Here is a 24461-nt window from a genome sequence, read left to right as displayed (position 1 = left end):
TGCATTTTCTTTGCTCCAGGACCCGTCAGGGATGTCACAAGGTAAATGATCTGACTTTTTCTTACCCCAAATTATCTCCTGACCAGGAATTGCCTCTTTTGCCTTCAGTGACTGCTTTTCTGTCGGCTGTCAAAAGGTTATTCTCGCCTTTCACCTTTACCTCCCATTTATTTTGTTGCTGGCTTGCACCTTGTCACGCCTGGGGTGGTGGCTTGTGGGTTTTGTCACCGTTTCACACCCATCCCCGCTCTCCTCACCTGCGCTGGACCTTTTCACCCCCTTATCTGGAGCGCTTGGATTGCCTGATAAGAGCTGGCACAGCACCGAGGCACCGAGCGGTCGGGGTCAAACTCCCTCCGAGCCGCTGCCAGGTCGGAGCTGCGTGCTCCTTGTACACCCTGCGTGGCTGATGCTTCTCCCTACGTGGCCTTTCATTCCCGAGAAGGGAAGAGGCAAATTCCTCTGGCAAGGCTCGGTAATTTGCTGCTTGTGTGTATATATATGTGTAGCTAGACATAGATCTAAAAGCAGCAACAATAAAATCCTGTGCAAAGAAAGTACCAAGGGGGAGAGCATCGCCGGGGAGGAAAGGTCAGCACCTCCAGTGTGGCAGCTGCCCCGGTGAAAGGCTGTTCTGCTGCCTGCGTGGCCAGAGAACGTGCCAGCACAACGCCAGGAGCGCAAAGAAAAAGAAAATGCATCCTAACGGGAGCGACCGAGCAAAACAAACAGCATCCTGAATCCGCAAAGCAGCGCCTCTCACTGCAGGAAAGAGACGGGCCGGGCAGGTCAGGCTGACCGGTTTGTCCATCTCTGCCCACATCCACCAGTCTGAGCTTCCCCTCCCAGCAGCAGCCAGGGTTTCAGCTCCCCTTCTTTTTTTAAGCACATCCACACAATGTCCCATGGCAACGTTTTGGTGCGCGGTTACAGACCCCCGTCAGTTACCACCAGAGCATACGGCGACATCCCTGCTGCCTTATCCCCTTGGAGACAAAACGGAGCACAAACTTCTCCAAGTGGCAAAACAAAACCTTTCCCCCGGCCACGGGCGCACCTGCAGCCGCAGGGTAACGGGTGTCTTGTAGCACTTCACCTGCTGCTTTTTAACTGGGAACACTTCAGACCCTGCTTTGCTCCGAGCCAAAAGCAACGGGGAAGCAAAAGCTTTCAAGCATTTTGGAGACCTCATGGTGGGCACCTGGGTGGGTACCCCTTGCCCAACCCAGCCAGCGATGCTCCATGACCTCAGGGCAAGTTCAGCTCCGTCTCCTGGAGCTCCAGCTCTGCCAGAGATGCTGCAGTGGCTCCAGCACCACCTTGCCCTGCCTTTGTTCGCCGGGCAATGCGCCGTCCCCCCGCCAGCTAACCCTGCCGCTGCCAAGCCACAGCGCATCCCCCGCCGCGGAGGGAGGCGAGGGGTTCACGCTCCCCCCCGCTCCCCCCACCCCTGCTAACCAGGTACCCGGCCACCCGCCTCACCCTTTGGGATGCTCCGCCGCGCCGCAGCAGCCAACGCAGGGCTGCCCGCGCTCCCCAAAACCACGGCTGTACGCGCCGGAGCTGCTGAGCCACGGAAACCTATGGATGCCACGCGGGGCACGGCCGGGCGAGAGCACAAAAATACCAGCGGCACCTTCTGCGCGGTGCAGCCGGTGAAACCATCCCCGGCTGGGTCTGCAGCCGGCAAAATGCTGGTTTTCTGAGGAAAGAATCACACACAACTGCTTGGTACCGAACGAGAGGATTTCTGTACCGTCTTCCAAAATTTATTGAACATCTTCTAAAACTTCCACTAAACTTGGTTTCTTACAGCATTTCTATACACAGATTTTATTTGTTATAGTTGTCTTGAGGCTTATAAAAAAATAAGCATTTAAAATGCCCAAAGATCATTTTTGCATTTAAAATTGTGCTACTGAACTTGACCCCCAACATAGAAGAGACTTTTGGTAATGAGGTTCCCCCAAGCAGTATAAAAATATACATAAAAATAGACAAAAAAAATCTGTCCTCCAAACTGAAGAAGATCTGTTTGTGGGAATTATTAATTATTATATTTTAATTTTTTTTTGTACATCACTGGAATTTCATTATCTCCTGCTAAATATTTACAAAAACACACCCACCCCCACCTGTACGCCTCTGCTGCCTGGGGCAGCGTTTCGTTCAGCCGGAGGCTTTTCTGACAGCAAAAATTATTCGCCGCTTTTCCCTGCAGCGCACAACGTGACGCCACGGGCACGCGCATCCCTGGGCACACACATCCCTGGGCACACACATCCCCGGGCACGCGCAGCCCTGGGCACACGCGTCCCTGGGCACACGCGTCCCTGGGCACGCTCACAAACAGCCCTGAGGATGCCAAATGGAAATGAGGTGACACCAATTATTGCTGCTAACTTCATCAAATGAGCCGAGGCTGCCGTTGCCGGCGCCTCACCGCGAGCCCCCATGCCAGCAGCGCTGGAGCGCCCGTGTCTGTGCCTGGCGCGTGTGGGACCGGGATGCTGGTGCCAGAGATATGGGCTGGGACGCGGGTCCCGGCAGAGCCCCGGGTTATTTCAGCAGGTGCTGCAATAGGGATCGATGTGCCCTTCGAGCACAAAGCAGGCTGGGGAGGGCGGGGGGACAAAATAAAACCTCTCCTTAGGTCACCGCCAGCCTAATCCCGAAAGCTCCACTGCAGCAGCTCCCGGCCATCGCATCCCTGGCTTTCTGCTTTCCCTTTTGTTCTGGTGATAAATTCAGAATGCCCAAACCTCTGGTACAGCTGTCCTCAGGAATCTGGGTCTCTTTCTCCAGTCTACCCCAAGAAAATTTTCAATTAAAACATAACACGAGAAAAAAAAATAGAATTATTCTACTGTTCTTAAACGACATTTAAAGGTAAATTCAAAACTAAGCAATATACCCCCGCCCACCCGAGACTATGTACATAAAAAGACGCAAGATCTCTCGAAACATAAATATACAGTGTACATAAAACCAGGTGTCACCTAAAAGGCTGAAGACGCAGAACTATTTCACAGACAAGAAGCAAACCAGACTCACGGCGCCACGTGTAGACACACGGCCACGACATTTGGGGGGGGGGGGGGTGTGTGTGTGTAGGGGAAAGACCCCCATCGCGGTGGCAGCTCCTCGCCTCCACACGTGCACCGGGGAAGGGTGCTAGTGGTTTCCAGGGGGTGTAACGCAACCATACGTACGTGCCACGTTCCTACGCTCTATTTAGGGTGCGGGTGAGAGGTCGGGAAATGGGATTAGACCCTGAGTCCCCAATTATTTCCAGGCACGTGCTCTGCTGGAGCAGTCAGAGGGGCACCTCTCGCCGGGATCCAGCAGGTTCTTTTAATGTTCGCTCACCAACAGAGATACTTGGTATCTCTCAGCACAGGCTTGGAACACGCCGGCTGGAATTCTGCACCCTGTGCTTTAAGAGTCACCATGACTTTCATGGAAATAACACAGCCTTGATCAGGGTAAAAGCCTAACGGAGGTCTTTAGCCCAATCTTAAAAAGAGGTTTGCTTCCTACAGCACGGACACGCTACAACTCCGACGTACATAAATAGGTACTAGTTACGGTAAAGTGACAATGCAGTGTCTGGATGGTGCTAGCGTTATCCTTTCTGCCGCGAGGGAAGAGGTGGGAGCGGTGGGGGGCAGCTGCGAGTGGAGCAGGTCCAGCTCTAACTGGAGATGTAGGGAGACAGCCAGAAGACGCTTTTAGCTTTACTTGACACGCGGTTTTATGGCATGCAATGAAACTCCTAAGACAACACTTTACACAAAGCACACAGCATCTCCAGCCCCACTGGTGGGATCTCGAGAGAACAAGTAAAGCTACGAGGCTGCTTGCAAGGGGAGGCCACGTGTGTGTGTGTGTACGGAGCAGGGGGGGGGGACCCGGGGTGGGGGGAAAACGTCCTGGTTTTGCTGAAACCAAGCTCTTCGGCAAACCTCCTTCCTCCTACCGCTGGCCGGCCTCCCGGATGCGGCAGGCCACCGCCGTGATGAGCGCTGCACCCTTGCCGCTGCCGTCTTCCGACTGCAGGAAGGTGACTTCGCACTTGGGAGACAACTGCTTCACCGTTTCGTGCATGACGGTGGAGAAGCTGCGGGGCACAGTGGGGAGAGACACTGATTTAACCTGCCCTGGGCTGCAGGCACCAGCCCCACCAGGCACAAAGCGCTTCGCACCCATCGTGGTGCTGGTGCCCATCGTACCCATCCCAGCGGCTACGGACACGGAGCAGGAGGGATGGCGAGAAGCTGCCGGGTTTGTGGCGCTGGAAAGCGTCAGGCTCCACACTTCAGCCCCAGCCCGCAACATAACCGTGCCCTCCCTCTGCTCAGCCCCTTCCCCAGGCCCGCCGAGCCCCCAAGGCACTAATAAACCTTAACAGCCCTGAGCAGCCGAGCCGGGGGGTCGCCAGAGCCCCCTGCCCCCCTTAGGCTCAGCCCTGTGCCGTTAGTGCCTCCCTGAGCAACAGCATCCCCGGAGCATCAGCCCCCAGCTCGGGCAGAACCCTATTTCCACCTGGCCATGGACCGATGTCGGGGGTTAGACCCGTCCCGTCCCCGTGACTTTGCCTGATGCTCTGGACCCCTGGCTGAACCCGTTCGCCACCTCTGGGACCACCTGGCCTCTGCCCCAGCATCCCATCCTCTGGGGTTCTGGCTGTGCCTTGGCAGAGTCCAGCTCAGCACCAGCAGTCCTCGAGACCCTAAAACGTCTCCTCTCCTCTCCTCTCCAACTGCCCTGCGAAGCTTCCGACACTGCCTCTTGGCACCCCAAGATGGGCAGATGCCCCAGCACGAGCCTCCTCGGGGGACAACCGCGCCACCGAGCAACTCACTGAGGGTGCAGCTTGTAGAGCGTCCCATCCACGCCGACTGTGACCTTGAGGAAGTCCAACCCGCGGTTCTCCCGGATCTTGTCCACCACGGCTGCCATGCCGGCCCCGCAGAGCTGAGCCGCCCGCCGCGCCACCACCGTGCACACCTCCTTCACGATGATGCTGTCGTCGCACGTGGTCTCCAGGCCGAGGTGCTGGAGGATGGAGCGGACCTGGAGCAGGGCTAGGCAGTCGCTGGGGAGGACACCAGGGCCAGGCAGCATTAGCAGATGGAGCAACTGGGGTGACACAAGCTCAGGCTCCCCCTTTCTTACCTACACCCTGCAGAGCCCGGGGGCTCACACCTCCCCGCTACCCCCAGCTTTCAGACCTGGAGGTGGCTCTGCCGCCCCCTGATCCGCGAGGCTACATCAGGACAAAGCCACTGGCGTGGATGCCGTCACTGTCACCACACGACACCTGTTTAACCTGTGGCTCCCCTGTCCCAGGCAGAGGGTGCAGAGGCGCCTGTGCCACAAGCCCCACACAGTTTCCCTGCCTTTCGGCTCCGGCGCTGTCAGGACCCCGCCGGTTTTGCTGACCCACCTGCATTGCACCACCCCAGGTCACCCCAGCTCCGGGCCAAGAGCCTGGGGTTGCTCCCAAAAGCCCCGCAAACGCTTTCCCCAAACTCCGTCTCTGAGGTGCAGCTGTAAGGGCAGAGCTGGCGCCTGTCCCACCTGCTGGACCTCACCTCTCTATCTGGGACAGGAACTTGGTCTCAAAGATCCCCCTGGTCTTCAGCCTCTCGGAGATGCGTCCCCGGAAGAGCAGCCCTCGCTTGGTGAAATCCATCAGGATGTTTCGGACAATCTCCCCCAGGTACATCCCGCTGATCATCTTCTCGAACCTGGGCAGGAGAGGGCAAGGCTGGACATGAGGGTGGGAAGGGACAGGGGGTCCAGGTGGGGACCGCAGCTCTGCCTTTGGCGCAGCCCCCCGGGCTGACACCCCGGAGCGGTGCCATCCCCACGCTGCGGGCAGGGGACAAGGGACACACCGGTGTGTCGCAAAGCCAGACGCTGCCCTGCTCCTCATCGCCTGACGCTCCTCCAAGAGGCTGGTGGGGCAGCACCAACCCGTCCCTGGACACCCACCCCCCCAGGGGGTCCCCTCCCACCCCCTCAAAGCCACCACGCACCTTTGCTTGCCAGGGTTGAGGGACAGCTCATCCACTGCCAAGTCGAACTCCGTCCGTATGTCATCCAGGCACCCGCTGTCACCAAACGCCCCCCACTCCATGTTGACGCACATCCTGCCCTCCTCCCCTTCCACCAGCTCCACGTTCCTCATCTCCTCCATGTAGCAGGCGTTGCTGCCTGTGCCTGCAGGGAGAGGAGCATCTTCCAAGGGGGCTGCCGCAGAAGCGGGGCGCGTACGCAGGATAACAGCCCTCAGACCCCCCCCGAAGCCCGGAGCATCCCACGGGAGCGCGGTTGGGACCGCGGGCAGAGGAACAACCTCAGAAAGTTTCAGTCCTCACCGACTATCAGCCCAACTTCGCAATACGGATCTTCGTACCCGCAGGTCATCATGGTGCCAACGGTGTCATTGACCACCGCGACCACATCCAGGTCAAATTCCTGCAGAGGGGTGGGATGGCGGGCGTTATTCCCCGAGGACGGAGCTCGCTACCTCTGCCCCCACCCTGTGGAAAGGACCCGTCCGCTGAGCGAGGGAGCCCTCCAGGCACCCACAGCCTCCCGCAGCCCCGTGTCCCCGCAGGTGGGTGCTCAGACCTCCAGGTGCAGCCACGGGAGCCCCCAGGGCAGGGGCTTTGGGGGGCTGCACAGGGGGGGGGGGGTGCTCGCATGGCCCCCTAACTCGCGGCGAGAAGAGTCTGCTCCAGCCCTGGCCACAAGCCAGCTCTTAGCTCCAGGGTCTGAAAATCCAACATCTAGTGATGACTAAGCGTGGCTGTTAAAATTCAGACACTCATTAGCCCTGCGCGCAGCCCATTAATTTGCTTGACAGGCCAATTAAAGATGCCGAGGCCAGCCGGGATGTGGGAGCAAGGAGCCGGCTCCTCGCAGCGACGTGGACGCTCACCTCCCTCCTGTGAATTGCCTCCTTCAGCAGGTTTACCACATCTTCTCCTTCGCAGCCGGTCGCCTTGAAACCTTTTGTCCACTTCAGAAGAATCCCCTGTGGAGCAAACACCCGGCGGTGACCCACCCAGCACCGGTGGGGGGGGAAACACGGGCAGCCCCCAGGTCCAGCCGCTCCCGGTGGATGCTGCCGGCACAGGGAGGGCACATCGCGGCTGGGCTGTCCCCAGGGCTCAAGGCACCTGTGTTTGCTTTGATGCAGCAAGGGGGCTTTTCCAGGAGCACCGGCAGCACCGAGCCCCCCCCCCCCCGCTTCCCCTCCTTGGGGTCTCTGCCTGACCTGCCACACGGTCACTGGAGCTCCCAGTGGGCTTTGGCTTTTCAGCCAGGCCTGGGTACCAAACGTGTGCCACCGGCTGGGCTGGGCTTACCTCGTCCAGGTTGGTCTGCTGGCAAGGGAAGGAGAAGGTGAATCCGAGCGGGAGCGATACGCCCTTCATTCCCATGTATTCCAGGAAGTCGGAGATGCAGTGGACGATGTGGTCAAAGAGCTGGATGCGCAAAGCCAAAGGGAGACGTCACCATTGCAGGGAGGGACGCGGGGGTGCCAGCCTGCCCGACCTGCTGGAGATGCTGATCCAACCCCCAGCCAACAGGGCTCTGAACAGAGCGGTGGCCGCTCCTTTCCATCCCCCTCCCCACCGACAACGCGGTCTATCCCGAGATACCTCCGCCTCGCCGTGCCCGCACTGCGCCCAGGAGGGACGGAGCGGCCAGCCGGGAGGTGACCAGCTCCCTGGGGTGGCACAGGAGTCCGGTCCCTCTGCAAGGCACCCCCAGAGCCCGTCTGCTACAAGCACTCCCAGCCCCCAAGCACCGCCTGCAGCGGTTTGCAAAACTCATTCCATCTGCAAATAAAACTCTGGAGATGTCTCCCACCGCTTGTGTTGTGGTTTCTCTATCTGGGAAACGGGGATGACGCTTATCTGCCCTCGCGGAGTGTGTGGGATGCGGGGAGGCTCAGCGATGCCTGGCAATCACACCATTTCTAACCTAAAAACCAGTCTCAAGTTTCCGAAAGCACCTTCCGAACGCCGGAGCCTTGGGCAGAACTCGCTGCTCTAAAGGCAGGAGAGCACCAGCCTTCTCCGCTCCTGGTTTGGCATCCCGGAAAAGCAGAGCAAGGCAAAACCAGCCCCCATGGTCAGCCAGCACCCCCGCCTGCCACTTCTGCTGCTCCCCCAGGGAAGACGCCCCAGTTTCCCACCTCCAGCTGCCCGTCCTCACCTCCTCTCCCGTGCCCTGCATGACCTCCACCGGGATGGAGTAGATCTTGTTGTGCATCTCGACGCCGCGCCTCATCCCGTTCCTCACACGCACCAGCAGCACACGGAAATTGGTGCCTCCCAGGTCCAGGGCAAGGAAATCTCCTTTTTCTGAAACCCAAGGGAGAACCATGAGGAGAGCGATCCCGGCAAGGGGCATCCCGAACGTGGCACGAAGGTGATCCCAAGCTGCCCGCTTCCTGGGAGAGGACCAGAAACCAAGAGGTGGCTGGGAATGGAGAGCAGCAGGTGCAGGCAGGGAGGTGATGGAGAGGTTCGCTCCAGACTTGGGGCGATCACGGGGCTGCACACCGAGGGGCAGGCGCACGCCCAAGCCACTGACGGAACTGGGAGCACCAGCCGGGACAATGGTGGTGAGAAACCTGCAGCAGCGAAAGCCACAAAGCCAGGCGTCGTGTGGAGTCAAGCCCAGAACGTCCTGGAGGCTCAGCCGCTTGTCCCAGGATCGTGCTGGAGGCTGGGAAGCTTTGTGCTACCCCTACCGTGAAGAGTGGGAGCTGGCCACGGCAGAGGTCCCAGCCCTTCCCTAAGCGGGGCAGATGCTGGGAGCAGCGACACCGGCTCTCCGCCCTACGCAGGACACACGTGGGCTTTGTGGTACGTTACCTGTCCCGTCCGGAGTCGAGCACACGTAGGTGGGCAGCATTTTCACCGTTGCCTCTGCATGCGTCTCCTTGCCCAGCCCCTTGTCCATCTCCATCCTCATCCTTTGCTTCACCTCCAGGAGCTGCTCATGGCTCAGCTTGAGCGCCTCCAAAATCTTCTGGCGTGCCTTGTGCTGGGCGGCCAGCCTGTAGGCCACCGCCGTCACCATGGCTGCCCCTTTGCCACTTCCATCTTCCGACCTCACGAAACGGATCTCGCAGTCTGGCAGCAGCTTCCGCACCGTCTTGTGGAGGCGCCGGGCAAAGCTACGGAAGAGGAGAGAGGACCTGAGCACGATGCCACCATGGGTGACGTGACCCTCCAGGGCTGTAAATGACTGGGGTCCCTTTGGGATCCAAACGGAGGTGCCCAGGGGAACATCTGGAGATGCTCTGCTTGTGCCAAGCTTTACCCGCTGCTGCAGGAACAGATCTGGGCTCGCTCACCCTCTCTCCCCGCCAGCCTTGCCTATCCTTGTGCACTCACTGAGGATGCTTCTTGTAGACGGAGCCATCGACGCCGACGGTGGAGCGCAGGCGGTCCACCCCCTTGTTCTCCTTGATGCGCTGCAGCACGGCTGCCAGGGTGGCCCCGCACAGGTTGGCCGAGCGGGTGGAAACAATCTGGCAGATGCGGTGGGTGGCCACACAGTCCTCATGAGATGGCTCCAGCCCCAGCTTGGTGAGGATCTCGTGGGCTTTCTGCAGCCCTTCTTTCTCCCTGTGCAGCAAAGAACAAAGAAGGATTCGTGCCTGGAAACCCAACTTCTGCCATCCCAAGTGTCCCAGGCTTCCCTGAGGATAGCCCAGGGACGGGGCCCGTTTTCCCACCGTGCAGATGTCAGGGGATGGGTGGGACCCCAGGAAACCATCCGGATCCTACTTACTTCTCAATAGCAGAGACATATCTGGTCTCAAAGTGGCCGGTGGTGAGCAGATCTGGGGTGAGCCTCCCTCCAAACAAGAGCCCCTCCTTGGCCATCTTCACCAGGATGAGCCTGACCAGCTCTCCCATGTACATCCCGCTGATCATCTTCTCAAACCTGCCGACGGGGGAAGCACAAGATGGACTTGCCTGGCTACGTGTCCTGCGAGGTGGCCACCATCTGACCTTAAAAACACTTGGCAGCCTTCCAGGCCCGAACGCAATCGAGGTAATCCCTTCCCAGAGCAGCTTATCCCATCACTGAGAACATAAAGCCATGCTGACATAACCACCGCTCTGCAAGGAGAGCTTATGGCTACCTGAGGGGGCCCCGGGGTCTGCAGAGACACCCGCCACCCCCAAATCCCACCCGCCAGGGGAACGGGAGGTCTGTAGGATGTGGATATGGACATTAGGTGGTGGTGTTTGCCTCGGCTGGCGGACAACTTCATCGGCTGGGGGAAGAAAGAGAAACCAACACATCCAAGTGACGGGCTCCCAAGGGAAGCGGGTGCCGAGCGGTTCAGTTGGGCGCACCAACCCCAATTCGTGACACAAGCCCCTGTCTGCATTGGTGCAGCTGGCACAGCGGAGGACGCGGTGACCTAGTTAGCTAGGACAACCTCTTTGGTCCCACTGCCAGCGCAATGGGAGGACGGACAATGCAGAGCAAACCTCGCGCCTGAGCCGAAGCCAAGAATCTGCTCACAATTGTTTGCCAGGGTTGAGCGAGCCCATGTCTATCTCGCGGTCGAACTCCGTCCGGATGTCGTTGAGCGTGCCGTCGTCGCCGAAGGCCCCCCACTCCATGTTGATGCACATCCGACCTTCGTCCCCTTCCACCAGGTCAATGTGCCTCATCTCCTCCATGTAACAGGCGTTGGTGCCGGTACCTGAGCCACGCACGGGGGGCGCGGTGAGAGACGATGCCGCCTTCCCCCTATCCCCCATAACTAGCACCGGCCCCACGCACTATAGAAAGTGAAGATGGATGAAACCAACCATCGGGCAACGCTGGTGTTCTAACACCGCTATCGCCTTTCTTTTTCCCCAAAAAGACCCTGAAACCTGCAAGAAACGTGGTCCCCAGGGGCAGACGGACCCCCCTTCTCCCCCCTTGCTGCAGCTCACCAACGATGAGGCCGACTTCGCAGTTGTGATCGTCGTAGCCGCAGGTCATCATGGTCCCAACAGTGTCGTTCACCACGGCCACAATGTCAATGTCAAAGTCCTGAGGTGGTGGAGAGGAGAGACTGAGCCAGCGCGGCCAGAACAGAAGCATCTCTGCTGCCACGGGGAGGGGGCCGTAGCACCCTGCCCCAGGGAACCACGCGCCCCCGTCCCACCACCCAGGAGGTGACAGACCTGCCCAAGACCTCCCCTCTCACCCCTCTTTTCTTGATGGACTTGCGCAGCATCGACACCACGTCCTTCCCCTCCACGCTGCTGCACTTGAACCCCTTCGTCCACGTCACGAGGATGCTCTACGGAGGAAGAGCAAGGCGGAGCGCTCAGCAGACAGCCCCTGCTGTCCGCGTCCCTGCGCTAATAAAGTTTATGGCCGTGAAACAGCGGGGGAGTAGCTCCTTGCTCCCGCTGGCAGGAGGGACCGTGATTCCTGCGACTGGGTTTTATGAAGCCCTGGGGCAAAACCTGTTCCCCACCCTACGGAGCGCTCCGTGACCCCTCCCCGCGGGATGGGGGTCTCGCTGCCCACCGCAGCCAGGGGCACCGGCTGCGTCCCCACCCGGCAGAGCCATCGCAGCGCCCGGCTGGGGGCTGAGCGGAGCCTTGGGAGGGGGAGGGGACTCGATTGTGTCCAAAATCTCCGAGCCTGGAGCCGCGGGTGCCTCAGCGAGGCAAACACCCGCCCTGCTTGCAGACGGGGAAACTGAGGCACGGAGAGAACAAACCGGACCAGGCCACCGGGGACAGACGCTTCCTCTCCCAGCTTCTCTATTTTTTATTTTTTTGTTCCTACAGCCCCCACCCCTACCACGAGGAAAGCGTTAACCTTCTTCCTCGTTACTTTTGTCGAACCCGCTCGGGCACAGGAGCGCGACTTGCCCCAGCCCCGGTACAAAACGCCGAGGACGTGCCGCATCGCCAGCGCGCCATGGAGCCGTCCTCCTTTCCAATCCTGCCCAGGAGCCGGGTGAGATAAGGGCAAGGAAAGCACCGGGCCCCCCCCTCCACGGCAGCGAGAGCCCGGCAGCGGCCGTGGGTGGCAGGAGAGGGGCCACGTGCCTTGGCCGCCGCGATGCTCAGCCTCCCAGCGAGGTCACCAGCTCCCGGCGCAGAGCCGGTGCGGCTGAGCGGAGCTGACAGCCATCGATTCCCGGCTGCTCGGAGCGTGGCGAGCAGCCGGGTGGGTGCCCCCCCCCCCACTCCCCGCGCCGGCTGCATGACGGGGATGTGATGCTCGGCACGTCTGGGCTGCTGGAGCTGCTCTCCCTGCCGCAGCCGCTCTCCTTGAGCCACCGGCAGAGCACAGACCGCCGCTTTCTGTGGAAGCATCCTCCTCCTCCCAGACCCCTGCAAGCCCCAGGGCACATCCTGCGCTCCCCTCAGCACCGAGACCTTACACACTACCCAATCAGCCTAATTAAAAGCACAAAGCTAAATTGGCGTGGGACAACTACTGCCCCCAGCGAGAGCTTGCCCCCATCCCACTGCATCCCCGCAAGCCCCAGAGGAGGCAAGACCCTCCCTCACCTCATCCAGCTTGGTCTGGTGACACGGGAAGGAGAAGGTGAACCCCAGGGGAAGTTTCTTGTCCTTGATTTTCAGTTTCTCCATGAAGTTGGCCAAGCACTCGGCGATGTGGTCAAACAGCTGAAAACACGGCAGTGAGTGAGCGCTGGCCGAGGCGATGCCCCAGCGCAGCACCTGCATCCCTGCCCGCCTGAGGGACTCGCTCCACCACCCACCCCCCACCTCCACGGTCCTCACCCATCACCGTACTGGGTGTCAGGAACCGTACTGGTTCCAGGCAAAAGAAAGCAAGGCTCTACTGGCACCCTGCTGGGCAAGGCAGCAACAGGGTGCACAGTCCCGCTCCCGCCCCGTGGCACAGCTGGGGGTCTTGGGGTGACCCCAGCCCTCCCTTCAGGCACAACCACCCCCAGACGGGTGGTCCCCCCCCAGGGGAAGCCCTGCAGCTGGGGGGCTGCCCAGGGGAGCGGGGAGGGGGAGGGGAGAGAGAGGTTGTGCCCACCTGCACCCCACTGCCTCGCATGAGCTCCTCGGGGATGGCGTAGATCTGATTCTCCATCTCCACCTTCTGCAGACCATTGTCGGACACCTTCACCCTCAGCACACGGAAATTGGTGCCACCAAGATCCAGCGCCAAGAAGTCCCCGTCCTCTGCGGGAGCCAGACAAGAACAACCATTTAACTCGGCAGGTCCCTCTCAGCAACATCACTGCCCCCGCCGGACAAGTACGAGGGTAATATTAAATACTTTTTCTATTCTTTTTTTTTCCTTTTTTTTTTTTTTTTTCTCTCTTATCAGAGCTGTGGCTGTGCTTCCTGCCCTTGCTCTGCACCCCTGTAGCTGATGGCGGATCGAAGCAGCATCTTTGGGACGCGTCCTGATGCCCTGGGTAGTGTGGCTGAGCTGGGGGTGCACCTGCTGGCAGGAGGACAGACCCCACCGGCCCCATCCAGACAAGCCCATCCCAACCCGACGGCATTCCCAGGGAAGACGCACTCCAAGCCTGAGGCTCCATAAGGAAGAAGGCGGCAGAGCCGTTCCCGACCCTATTGACGCAGGATGCTCCCGAGAGCTCCTAAATGCCCAGCCCAAGCGTTAAACCCCTGCTAGCCAGCTGCCGAGACACCAGAGGTTGGCTAAAGGTTTGATATATGGAAATACATCCATATGCTATATGGAAAAGCCCCTCCCGCTGAAGCTTGGCTGCCCCATCCAGGGCAGCCTCCCCTGCCCTGCCCCTGGAACGCCGGGCACTCCTGGCATGTGGCTTCTTGCGGAAGGCAAGCTTGAAAGGTGTAAGCAGGAAACCAGGGTGGAAAAAAACCGCAGAAGACCTTTGGGGCCTCATTGGTGCCTTCCCAGGGCAGCCAGGGAAGCGGTTTCTCCGTTGCTGCTGGCCCAGAGGAGCCCCACTCCTGCTGCCCCCAAGACCCCAGGGCTAAGCCCGGCGAGTTTCACCTCCCGTTTGTTTTCCTTGTACCAGGCACCAAGGCAGCTCACTGGATTTCGGACCAGCTGAGACCTGGGATGCGGGAAAAGCGCCAAGCTGGCTGTTTTAAATACCTAGCGGTGTGGGGAGAGGGATGGGGGAAAGCCCTCCATCAGCACTGTTTGATTTCTGAATGCATTAAATGTGCTGTGCTGGCTCCCCCGGGCAGATTACAGCGCCCGGGGGCCACATTGTGCCCGCCGATGCTTTTACAAAGGGGCTACAGTTGAAACAAAAAGTGTGGTTTATTAGTATTCAAATGACACCAGGCCAGCCGGCATCTCCAGTGACTCCAGCTGAAAAGGCAGCTCGGCGTCCAAGCCTGCGGGGTATCCATCTGTCCTGGCGTCTTTCCTGGGGCTGACCCACCGAGGGCTCGGGGCAAGGGAACCGGGGACAGGGATGGACTGGGAGCCCGGGCTGGGAGCAGCTTTAGAAAGTCCCTCTGCGGCTGAAAAGGTCCGTACAAAGCAGCCCTCGTGCTCCGAGGGAATGAGAAGATGAGGAATAAGAGGGGCTCAGAGGTCACGAGCAGCGTTCAACAGCCTGGCCGCTCAGGATGGAGAAGTGGGGGGGAGCACCGGGGTGTCAATGCATCACCCCAGGGGGGTCACTGCATCCCCACCACCCCAGGGAGGTCAACGCATCACTCCAGAGGGGTCAGCACATCGCCCCATGGGGGTCAGTGCATCGCTCCAGGGGGGTCAGCGCATCCCCATCACCCCAGGGAGGTCAGTGCATCACCCCAGGGGGTCAGTGCATCGCCCCAGGGGGGTCAGCGCATCCCCATCACCCCAGGGAGGTCAGTGCATCACCCCAGGGAGGTCAATGCATCACCCCAGGGGGGTCACTGCATCCCCACCACCCCAGGGAGGTCAATGCATCACCCCAGGGGGTCAGCGCATCGCCCCTGGGGGGTCAGTGCATCGCTCCAGGGGGGTCAGCGCATCCCCATCACCCCAGGGAGGTCAGTGCATCACCCCAGGGAGGTCAATGCATCACCCCAGGGGGTCAGTGCATCGCCCCAGGGGGGTCAGTGCATCGCCTCAGGGGGGTCAGCGCATCACTCCAGGGGGGTCAGCGCATCCCCATCACCCCAGGGAGGTCAGTGCATCACCCCAGGGGGTCAGTGCATCGCCCCAGGGGGTCAGTGCATCGCTCCAGGGGGGTCAGCGCATCCCCATCACCCCAGGGAGGTCAGTGCATCACCCCAGGGAGGTCAATGCATCGCCCCAGGGGGGTCAGTGCATCGCCCCAGGGGGGTCAGCGCATCCCCATCACCCCAGGGAGGTCAGTGCATCACCCCAGGGGGTCAGTGCATCGCCCCAGGGGGTCAGTGCATCGCCCCAGGGGGGTCAGTGCATCACCCCAGGGGGGTCAGCGCATCGCCATCACCCCAGGGAGGTCAATGGATCACCCCAGGGGGGTCAGTGCATCCCCATCGCCAGGGAGGTCAGTGCATCACCCCAGAGGGGTCAGCACATCGCCCCAGGGGGGGTCAGCGCATCACCTCGGGGGTGCAGGGCAGGGCAGGTCCCAGCTCTCGGTGGTACCAGCCCATGCCAAGCCCCCCTGCCGCCGGCTGCGGTGCCCTGGCTGCAGTCCCGTCGGTTAAGGCTACATCCCGAGAGCAACCGGCCAGTGGGACGAGGTGATGCCAGGGCAGTTACACCATTATTTTAACAAAAGCTGAAGTTCAGCCGAGTCCCTGCACGGGCTCTGGCCAACCCTCACTGCGTCCCTGCAGCAACGCACGCACCCCCTGCAGGAGCCGTTGACCCAGAACCACGGAACGCTCCAAACCTGGACCCCATCAAAGCTTTGCAACTCAGCCCTCCCCAAACAACACCCGGCTAAGCGAGGCGGCGCAGCCAAGAGGTGTCCAACCCCGTGCTTACAGGGCTGGAGAGCGGCACAGGAGCTGGCGGAGCCAGGGTGCCGGAGCTCGTGCACCGGGGCAGTCAGACCCGGAATACTCATTTCTCTTCCCTGCCTCACGCCTGCATTGACCCTCGGCAGGGACGAGGTTTAAAGCAGCCTGGCAGCTCGGTTTGCAGAGCCTGCCAGCCACGGGGCACGCCTCGGCCACAGCTCCTGACATGGATGCTGAAAACCCATCAGGAAAACCCTTAGCGAGACTCCTCGCTGTCCCGAGGTCGCCAGCAAGCCCCCGGTGGGGATTTAGCCTCAGCCACGGATGGGCGGCGCTGGACGCGGTGCCTGGCTGGGCACCGCTGGCATCACCTTCTGTCCCAAGGTCAAGCCGTGCTCCTGCCTCCCTCGCCGCTGGCACAGATGCCATTCTGCTTGCTAGCAGAGCATGAAAAACACCTCGGGGGGCTGATAAATACACCAGGGCTGAGGATGCTGGAGCCAAGAGGGTAAAGGTTGTTCAGCTCCTTGATGATAACACAGGGAACCCAGGTGGATCCCAAAAAAAAAAGGCTCAGGAGCTGTGGATGGGGCCATCCTCCCGTGGAATCCTGCCCAGCTCTCGGCACGTGCGGTATTTCAGCCAAACCGCCCCGGTGAGGCTCGTGCCCAGCCTTCCTTTGACCCGTCACCCACCGGCCCTCACCACGAAGCAGCAACAGGACCCAACCTCACAACCAAAAAAAAAACCCCTTGCAAGCGGCTCAGCAGCTAAGGAATCAGCTTTGCAGGAGGAAAAAGGCAGCGAAATCTCCCTAGGAAAATTCCCCGGCTGAAGCAATACAGCGGTGTGATGGACCTCCACATCGGGGTCCTCCCTCCCGTTAGGGCTCCCTCGTTACGTGGTAAGGATGGAGGCCGAACAGCGGGGGTAGCACGGAGCTCTGGCTCAGGGGTCTCTTTGCTCTCAGCAAACTACCCAGGGATGAGGGTTTAGTGCCTTTAAAGATACCTGCACTGCCTGGAAGAAAGCACGGGGGCAAAGCGGCCGGAGCAATGCCCTCCTCGGAAACACAGCCAGGGACTGGGGACCCGAGCATCACATGCAGGATCATGCCCCAGCCCCTCGGAGGCTGCTCACCCCAGATCTCCCACCTCAAGGCTTCCAGCCAACTGCAACCCCAGTTTGTAGGAATCCTTGGATAAATCAGCTTAATAAAAAAACAAGTGGAATAGAACAAGCTGGAGGAGGTCCGAGCTCTGCCCCACAGGGAGATGCAGAAGGTGGAGGCGCAGCCCCTCGCGTTTCCCACCTCCACCCCCTCTGCGGGCGCCCTTGCCAGCCCTGCCCTGCATCCCTGCATCCCGCCGGGGGGCTTTGAGCACAAGGGGGATATAAAAGCCCCGGTGCTTGCATCAGCATCTCCACCGAATTAGTGCTGGAGGATCAGCAAAGGGGCTCATGATGTTCTGGGCATGAAATACTGGGTCTGCGGCAACCAAACTGCCAGGATGAACCTGGTGGATTGTTCCAGACAGAATCAGGACCAGCAAAAAGCAACTTGCACCGACCACGGCGAGAGACCCCTGGCAGCAATTCCCCAAGGCAATTCCTTGCTGAGGAGGGGGGTAAATCACCAGGTGAGAGGCTCTGGGCATGGAAACAGCATTTTCTTTAAAAGCCTTTCAAGACCACGGGCCACGCGAGCTGGTTTTCATGCAGCTCGTTATTGGCAGGAACGGAGCCCACCGGCCAAGGGAAGGGTGTCACCAAGAACCATCCTTTCAATTTCCCGGGATTTGACCACCAAACTCCTGCAGCATCCTCCTGAAAACTCCCGGCCATGGATATCAGCTGCTGGGGCTTAGTGGAGGATGCACCAGAAGATCCTTGTGTCAATATTATCACAGAGGAGGGAACGAGGTGACCCTGGCAATGCGGAGCAGGGAGGAAGGTGGCGTCTGCACCAAGGAGAGCCCTTGCTCGGAGTCACTGGGGCTCCAAGGAGAAGCCGATCTGGGGTCTGTTCCCCCCAGCCCGCAGCGGGATGCCCACCACCTTGCTGCAAGCACCGTGGGCGTTTCAGCAGGTGCTGGAGCTGAGCAGAGCAAGAAGGGTTCCTTTTAGGAGCAACCCCACTTCAGAAGCAGAAATCCTCCCCCTCTTATCCCGCTGCATCAGGAACAGCGAAACCACCCAGACCAAACCCCCCCAGCGCAGGAAGGGTGCCGCAGGCGGGCGCCGGGGCTGTTTTGGCTCCAGCCCATGGATGTGACCTTGTATTTCTGTAAGCGCCGCTCATCCACCCGGATCCCGGGGAGCTGCCGGCTGCGCATTAACCGGGGCATAATCCCGGAGCAGAGACAGCTCATGCTATAGCAAGGAGGGGTGGGAATGCTTCGCAGGGGGGAAGGTGTGGAGCCCCTGAAGCACCGGCGTTGGGATGGAGCCGGCGTGCCCCCGAGCAGGGCTGGAGCAGAGGAGTGACCTGTGTTTTGGGTGGGAGGCAGCTCCTGACGCAGGCGGGAGTGGGAGTTGGTGCCCAGCTGCAGTCAGACTGTGCCCAGAAGCTTCAAAAAAAAATTGGAAGAAGGAAGGATGCACCCCTGGATGCTGAGCTCCCCCCGAGCTGTTGTCACACCACCTCATCGCAAAGCCACGTGGCCGGGGGAGCTGGCACCGAGCCCCTCCCCGGGCTGGCCTCGGCTCACCCCCACGGGCCACCTTCCAGCCCCCCCCTCCAAAATCCAACAGCGGAGACACCGGCGCCGCTCGCAGCTTGGATCCAGCTGGAGCCATGCAGGGAATCCCAGCTCTCGGCTCCCTGGGACTTGCCCGAACCTCCCGCTTTCCAGTGCCTGGGCAGCTGCCCCAGCATCCCTCTGCGTGACACTGTGCTGCCGTGCCCCCTTCCCCCGTGCCGAGCTCGCTTCGGGTGACAAACGCCAGCCGGGACACTGGAGAAGTGGCAAATCCAGCGGTCAGGGCGGAGGGAGCCAAGGCTCGCTCTCGTAAGGGCACGGAGAGGGGTTGCACCCCCTCCCCAGTGCGGGGCAGGGTGCCGAGAGCCCCGCTCCTGCCTCTCGGGAGCTCCGACACACGCTCCGCCAGCACCCAGCACCTTTGGCGGCAACAGTTCCCATGCCCAGGGGCGGCATTCTGGCTATCCCTGTAATTAAAAATACTCTCAAACATTTAAATAGATTGAAATCTCAATCCTGGGGCAGGCAGCCAGGTCCAGCTTTGGGGTGTGGGTGCAGCGGGTGGGCTGAGCGCAGGGCAGGGTGGCTCTGGGTGCAGGGATCCAGCACCTACAGGGGGCTTGTGAGAAAGGTGGGGGCAGAGGTTTTGGCAGGGCCTGCAGCCACAGGACCACGGGGAAACAATTTTAAACTAAAAGAGGGTAGAACCAGGCTAGGTACCGGGAAGAAATGGTTTGTGGGGGCGGCGAGGCACTGGCACAGGCTGCCCACAGCGGGGGTGGGTGCCCCATCCCTGGGAACACCCAAGGTCAGGTTGGACGGGGCTCACAGCAACCTGACCGAGCTGAAGACCCCTGCTCAGGGCAGGAGGTTGGACTGGATGGCCTTTGAGGGTCCCTTCCCACCCAAACCGCGCTGTGATGCCTGTGGCTCCCCACTGAGATGTTACCTGCAAACACCCACCCAGAGCTGGCGGGGACGAGACCTTCAGCTCATCGCCTCGTCCTTGCCTCAGGAGAGCGGACAGCCAGCAGTGGGGGAGGGGGGTTGGCTGCTTGAGCAGGGCTGCCTCTGGGGTACCCCCGTTACACACCATCACGCCACCAGCAGGCTGGCACCAGCTGGCCGTGCTTCCCGGGGAACTCCAGTGCCCAGCCAGGTCGCTCAAGGCTCCAGCCGCAGCATCGGCCGGGAGCTGCTGGCCTCCAGAAGCCAGGTATGAAAATCCAGAGGTGGCAAAACAGCTGGGGATGGGGAGGGAAGAGCAGCCGGCTCTTCCCACCAGCTCCCTTCCTCTTTATCCACCTTTCCAGCCGGCTGCCGGCGGTCCCTGCTGCCAAGGTTTTGCAAGGACCCCCGCGAAGGTGCCGATGCTGCAGCAACCCCAGCTCCGAGCAGCTCCAGCCAACGGGACCGACTGTCCCAGGGAGTTCTCCGGGGGCTGCTGCCGGCTCCGGAGCAGGGGGAGCTCCAGCTGCTCGGGGCTCTGTCCCTCCCTGCCCTTCAGCAGCCCGAACCACTCCACTGGCCTCGAGCGCCGGGAGACTCAGCAGGTCCTGGGTGCATCCGCATCCCGCTGCGCGCCGGCAGGCAAGGGGTGATGCTGCGGGGACCGTGACAAAGCTCCTTCCCAAAACACCCAGCTCAGAGAGGGAGGCACACGGGAGTTTCCCACAGGGGTGCTGGAGGGAGCGTTTTGGGGGCTGAGAGGAGCAAGCCGGAGCCCGAAAGGCGGATGCGGCTGGCCAGGAGCGTGCTGCCGGCAGCGCGGCTCCTGCTGGCACGGGAAGCAGGCAGAAAGGCGGCATTGTGAGCAGCCAAGTCTGGAGAGCCCCTTCTCCTCCTGTGGCCCTCGTGGCATTCAGACAGCGGCTGGCACCGCTGCCCGCCTCAGCGCTAATGAAATCAGATGAGCCGGACCCGTGACCGGCTCTGTCCTGCCAGGAAGGGCCCGCCGGGGCTGGTTCCCACCCTCCCTCCCACCGGCAGGAACCGGGACCCCCCCCCAGACCCAGCACAGAGACCTGTCCCCACACTGAGCTTTGCTCAGCAGAAGCAGGATGAAGCCCCAAGGCCCAGGAGCGAAGGTGGCCGTGGGTGCCACCGCTGTTCCGGCAGCACCGTGAGGATGGGTGGCCCCAGCCCTCCCTCCTGGCACCTCCCCACGCTGTCCCTCTGCGCTGTACCTGTCCCGTCCGGGGTGGACCTCACGAAGGTGGGCAGCATCTTCACCGAGGCGGTGGGGTTGGTGTCTGCTCCCAGCCCCTTCTCCATCTCCTTCCTGAAACGCTGGGCCACCTCCTGGAGCGTCTCCTCAGAGAGCCGCATGTGGTAGAGGTACTTGTCGATCTGAAAGGTGGAGATAAAGCCAAAAAAAAGTCAGCTGGAGGGTGGGGGATGCGGGCACAGCCCCCGTGACACATTCAGGACAGCATTCAGCCCCCCTCACATCTGCTGGGGCTGATGCAAGAAGCAGGAGCGGGTGATGACCCAGCCACAGGGCAGGACACGGCGGTGCCAGCGCATCGCCGGCAGTGCCGCAACAGCTTATCTCCAAGCACGCCCGTAACGCCTGCCACCGCTCTTGCACCCCAACGTGCCCACCCAACGCCACCCCGCGCCCTCCTTGGCAGCGCCCCCCTGCCCAGACGGGTGCCAAACTGGGAACGCCGAACCCCAAGGAGCTCCCGATGCTCCGCAGCATCTTCACCCACGCGCACCCAAACAGGTTGCTACAGACGCAGGACCCAAACCCGACAACCTCCCCGGCCCGGGCCATGAGTCAGGAGGTTGGCAGGAGGTTCTCCAGCGGCAGAGCCCTTCCTACGCCGCGGCGGCAACGTGCCTCGACCTTGACCCCCAGGGCCTCTTCCTACGTGAAGGATGCTCGGCAGGAATCCACTGCCCATACATTTCTTCACTGCTGAGATCACCCCTACAAAGGGTTACGGTGCCCAGAGCTACTCAACCCCCTCGAGCAAACGACGCTGGTGTGACACAAGTGGGTGCCGTGGCCGGAAAGGGAAGAAATCCACCCCCTGCTCCTGGCCGCCGTTTGTGCCTTTACGCTGAGGCCATGGAGATGCCCAGCTCCTTCTATAAACAGCATCAAAGCGTCTTTTTCCCCGGGAAAGGCAGGGAAAAACTCCTCCCTGACCCATCCATTAGCACCAGGCATGTCTCTGCAGCCTGGCCGGAGCAGGGAAGGGAAATGGGGAGGCGGATAGGCAGCCAGCTCCCAAACTATGCCCCGTTTCAATTAACTTCACTTAAAATTAATTAAAGGGCAGCTGCAAGCCCTGCGAAGTCAAGAGGAAAACTCCACCCGGTTAGCTCACCTGTCTGCAGGCACGTAACATAAGGTCATCAGAAATCGGGCACGAAGGGGTTGTATAGGGCTGCGCTATAGGAAATGGGCATTTTGTGGGCAAGTAATGGCCCCCGCCCCGGCGTGACCTCACTCAGGGGTGCAGCCATGCGGACCCCGGGCTGGAGGACCAGCCCTGCTGCGGTTCTGGCTCCCTGCGTCTCAGGTTTGGGATGCTCCCGCGCATCCCTTCTTCCCCACCCCAGCTCCGCCGGGATGTGGAAGCCCCCTTGCTGCAGTGCGGTGTGGGGACGGAGGAGCCGAGCAGGAGCTCCGGGAGATGCTTTCATCCCTGGGGAGCGGCAGCCTCGCCGCTGTGATGGGTAAAACCTCCTCCTGGTTTCCCTTGGTGCTCCCCGCTCCATCCCATGAACGGGGAGCGGCGAGCGAGCGCCCGCCGGCTGGGAGAGCAGGCAGGTGTGAGGGTAAGGATAAGGATAAGGATAAGGATGAGGAAAGCTGGAGGTTTCCCAGTGCCAGGTGTTTACCAGCCTCTCCTTACCCACCCAGCAGCAGGAAGTCAAACACTCCGCTCCTTCCCCTCCTATTTGCTTTCGCTTGACGGAAATTGCCACCCACGGACCAAGGCTCCAGGCACAGGGAAGGCGCCGCTGCCCCAGCTTACCACCACCCTCTGCCTCCTCTCCCAGCTTCCAGGGGGGACCAGGGACGGAGACCCCCCAACCCCAGGGTAGGAAACGTCGGGGGGGGGGGGGTCTTCAGCCACACTCCGTCTCCTCCCCAGCAGCATCTGACCAGGGGTGTTGGGGGCAATTAGAGATAAACCAGGGGTCTGCCTCCTACCAGCCTCACACCCCCCTGAGACCTCCCTTTGCTGGGCTTCTTTGGCAGCCCACGGTCAGGGGGTGCTGGTGGGACCACCATGAGCGGGACAGGGTCCCAACGAGGCGTCCCCATCCCACCCTGGGGTGCCACACCAGCAGGGCTTGGGGAGCACCCCTGCACAAAGCGCATGCTGCTGCTGTTCCTCTCCTTTCCGCCACCCTGACTTTGCTTGCTTTTCCTCCTAGACACGCAAGATGCTGCCAGGGGAAGGTCTCATCCCAGAGACTCCCAGGATGGTGCCAGGGGAGGGTCTCATCCCAGAGTCTCCCAGGATGGTGCCAGGGGAGGGTCTCATCCCAGAGACTCCCAGGATGGTGCCAAGGGAAGGTCTCATCCCAGAGACTCCCAGGATGGTGCCAAGGGAAGGTCTCATCCCAGAGACTCCCAGGATGGTGCCAGAGGAGGGTCTCATCCCAGAGACTCCCAGGATGGTGCCAGGGGAAGGTCTCATCCCAGAGACTCCCAGGATGGTGCCAGGGGAGGGTCTCATCCCAGAGACTCCCAGGATGGTGCCAGGGGAAGGTCTCATCCCAGAGACTCCCAGGATGGTGCCAGGGGAAGGTCTCATCCCAGAGACTCCCAGGATGCTGCTAGGGATGCTTCTCATCCCAGAGAAGCCGGGTGCTTTGGAAGCCCAGACGCACAAGCCATCGCCCTTTGCTCCATGACTCCTGCCCCAGGCACGGGGCGGTGGGGATGCTGCCTGCACGACCCACCAGCATCCAAAACCACAGTGCGGAGTGGGGGGCAGAGGTGTCATCTCCTTCCCCCAGGACAGGCACTGCTCAGCACGTTCCCCATGTCCTCCAGGCTCCTCCGCCCCAGGAATAATCGGCACCGTGAGAAACAGGGTGACCTCCTTCTAATCTCCAAAGCCCTTTAAGACCTGGATCATCTCCTCCGAACGCCAATGTCCCACTCGGCAGCTAAGGCAGGTCAGGGTGTCCTGCAGGACGGCCCCGGGGCCGTGGCAGCTCAGCTCCTTCCCAAGCCAGACCACCCCGGCGTGCGCTTGACCCCCACCACAGAAGAGCCACGGCCACCTTCATGCCCAAGGCTTCCCAGCTCCATCTCCCAGTTACCCCAGTTACCCGCCCCGCACCCAGCACGGCTCAACCTGTAGCAAAGATGGGGTAAGACGGAGGAATTTACTCCGCAGCGCCGAAGCACGAGTATCTCACCACAACACACAACCTTCTCGGTTGTTGAGCCTTTTTTAAGATCGTCACCGTTTCCAAATAAATAAAGTCACTAGGTTAGGAGTCACAAGGAGGCAATTCAATTTCTGGAAGGCTTCCACCATAAATAATAGTGTTTCCCCAAGGAAATTAAATAAATGGAATGGGGGGGCCACAGACCTGAGTGGGGATGTGCGGGACGTGCTCCCGGCGAGAGTAGCTGTGCACGGGGCGGGACGTTTTCCTAAAGACCTGCTGGAGTTCGACGCAATTTTGTTTTGGAACCAAACCCAGGCAGATCCCCACCTCCTAGCTCAGGGCTGTCTCCAAAGGCTCGGCTAATTTCCACGCCGAGTACCCGCCGCCGGGTGCTGGGGAAGTGCCCAGCGCCACCTCCCCGGCTGCGAGGCCACCGCTGGGCAAG

General features: G+C 60.9%; 1 protein-coding gene across 1 annotated transcript; it reads right to left on the bottom strand.

The window, feature by feature from the left end:
- Nucleotides 1–1732: 1732 nt before the first annotated feature.
- LOC130160416 (hexokinase-2) lies at nucleotides 1733–20995 on the bottom strand. Its single transcript, XM_056362830.1, has 17 exons — nucleotides 20833–20995; nucleotides 13084–13232; nucleotides 12582–12701; nucleotides 11255–11350; nucleotides 10998–11097; nucleotides 10576–10759; nucleotides 9829–9984; nucleotides 9429–9662; nucleotides 8904–9208; nucleotides 8239–8387; nucleotides 7383–7502; nucleotides 6953–7048; nucleotides 6387–6486; nucleotides 6045–6228; nucleotides 5598–5753; nucleotides 4865–5098; nucleotides 1733–4120 (listed from the first exon to the last, which is right to left on the bottom strand). The coding sequence occupies exons 1-17, from the start codon at nucleotides 20972–20974 to the stop codon at nucleotides 3976–3978; spliced, it is 2670 nt and encodes an 889-aa protein (XP_056218805.1). The 5' UTR covers nucleotides 20975–20995; the 3' UTR covers nucleotides 1733–3975.
- Between the last annotated feature and the right edge of the window lie 3466 nt (nucleotides 20996–24461).

This window comes from Falco biarmicus, chromosome 18 (assembly GCF_023638135.1).
Source record: "Falco biarmicus isolate bFalBia1 chromosome 18, bFalBia1.pri, whole genome shotgun sequence".
In the NCBI taxonomy this organism is placed as follows: Eukaryota; Metazoa; Chordata; class Aves; order Falconiformes; family Falconidae; genus Falco; species Falco biarmicus.
This window is presented reverse-complemented; position numbering and strand designations above follow the sequence as displayed.

Excerpts from the sequence above, each read along its gene's own strand:
- LOC130160416 (XM_056362830.1), bottom strand. The coding sequence starts at position 20,974 with ATGCGGCTCTCTGAGGAGACGCTCCAGGAGGTGGCCCAGCGTTTCAGG. Across the intron at positions 10,760-10,997 it reads CGAAGTCGGCCTCATCGTTG|GTACCGGCACCAACGCCTGT; the intron begins GTGAGCTGCAGC and ends TGCGTGGCTCAG. Across the intron at positions 5,099-5,597 it reads TTCCTGTCCCAGATAGAGAG|CGACTGCCTAGCCCTGCTCC; the intron begins GTGAGGTCCAGC and ends TGTCCTCCCCAG.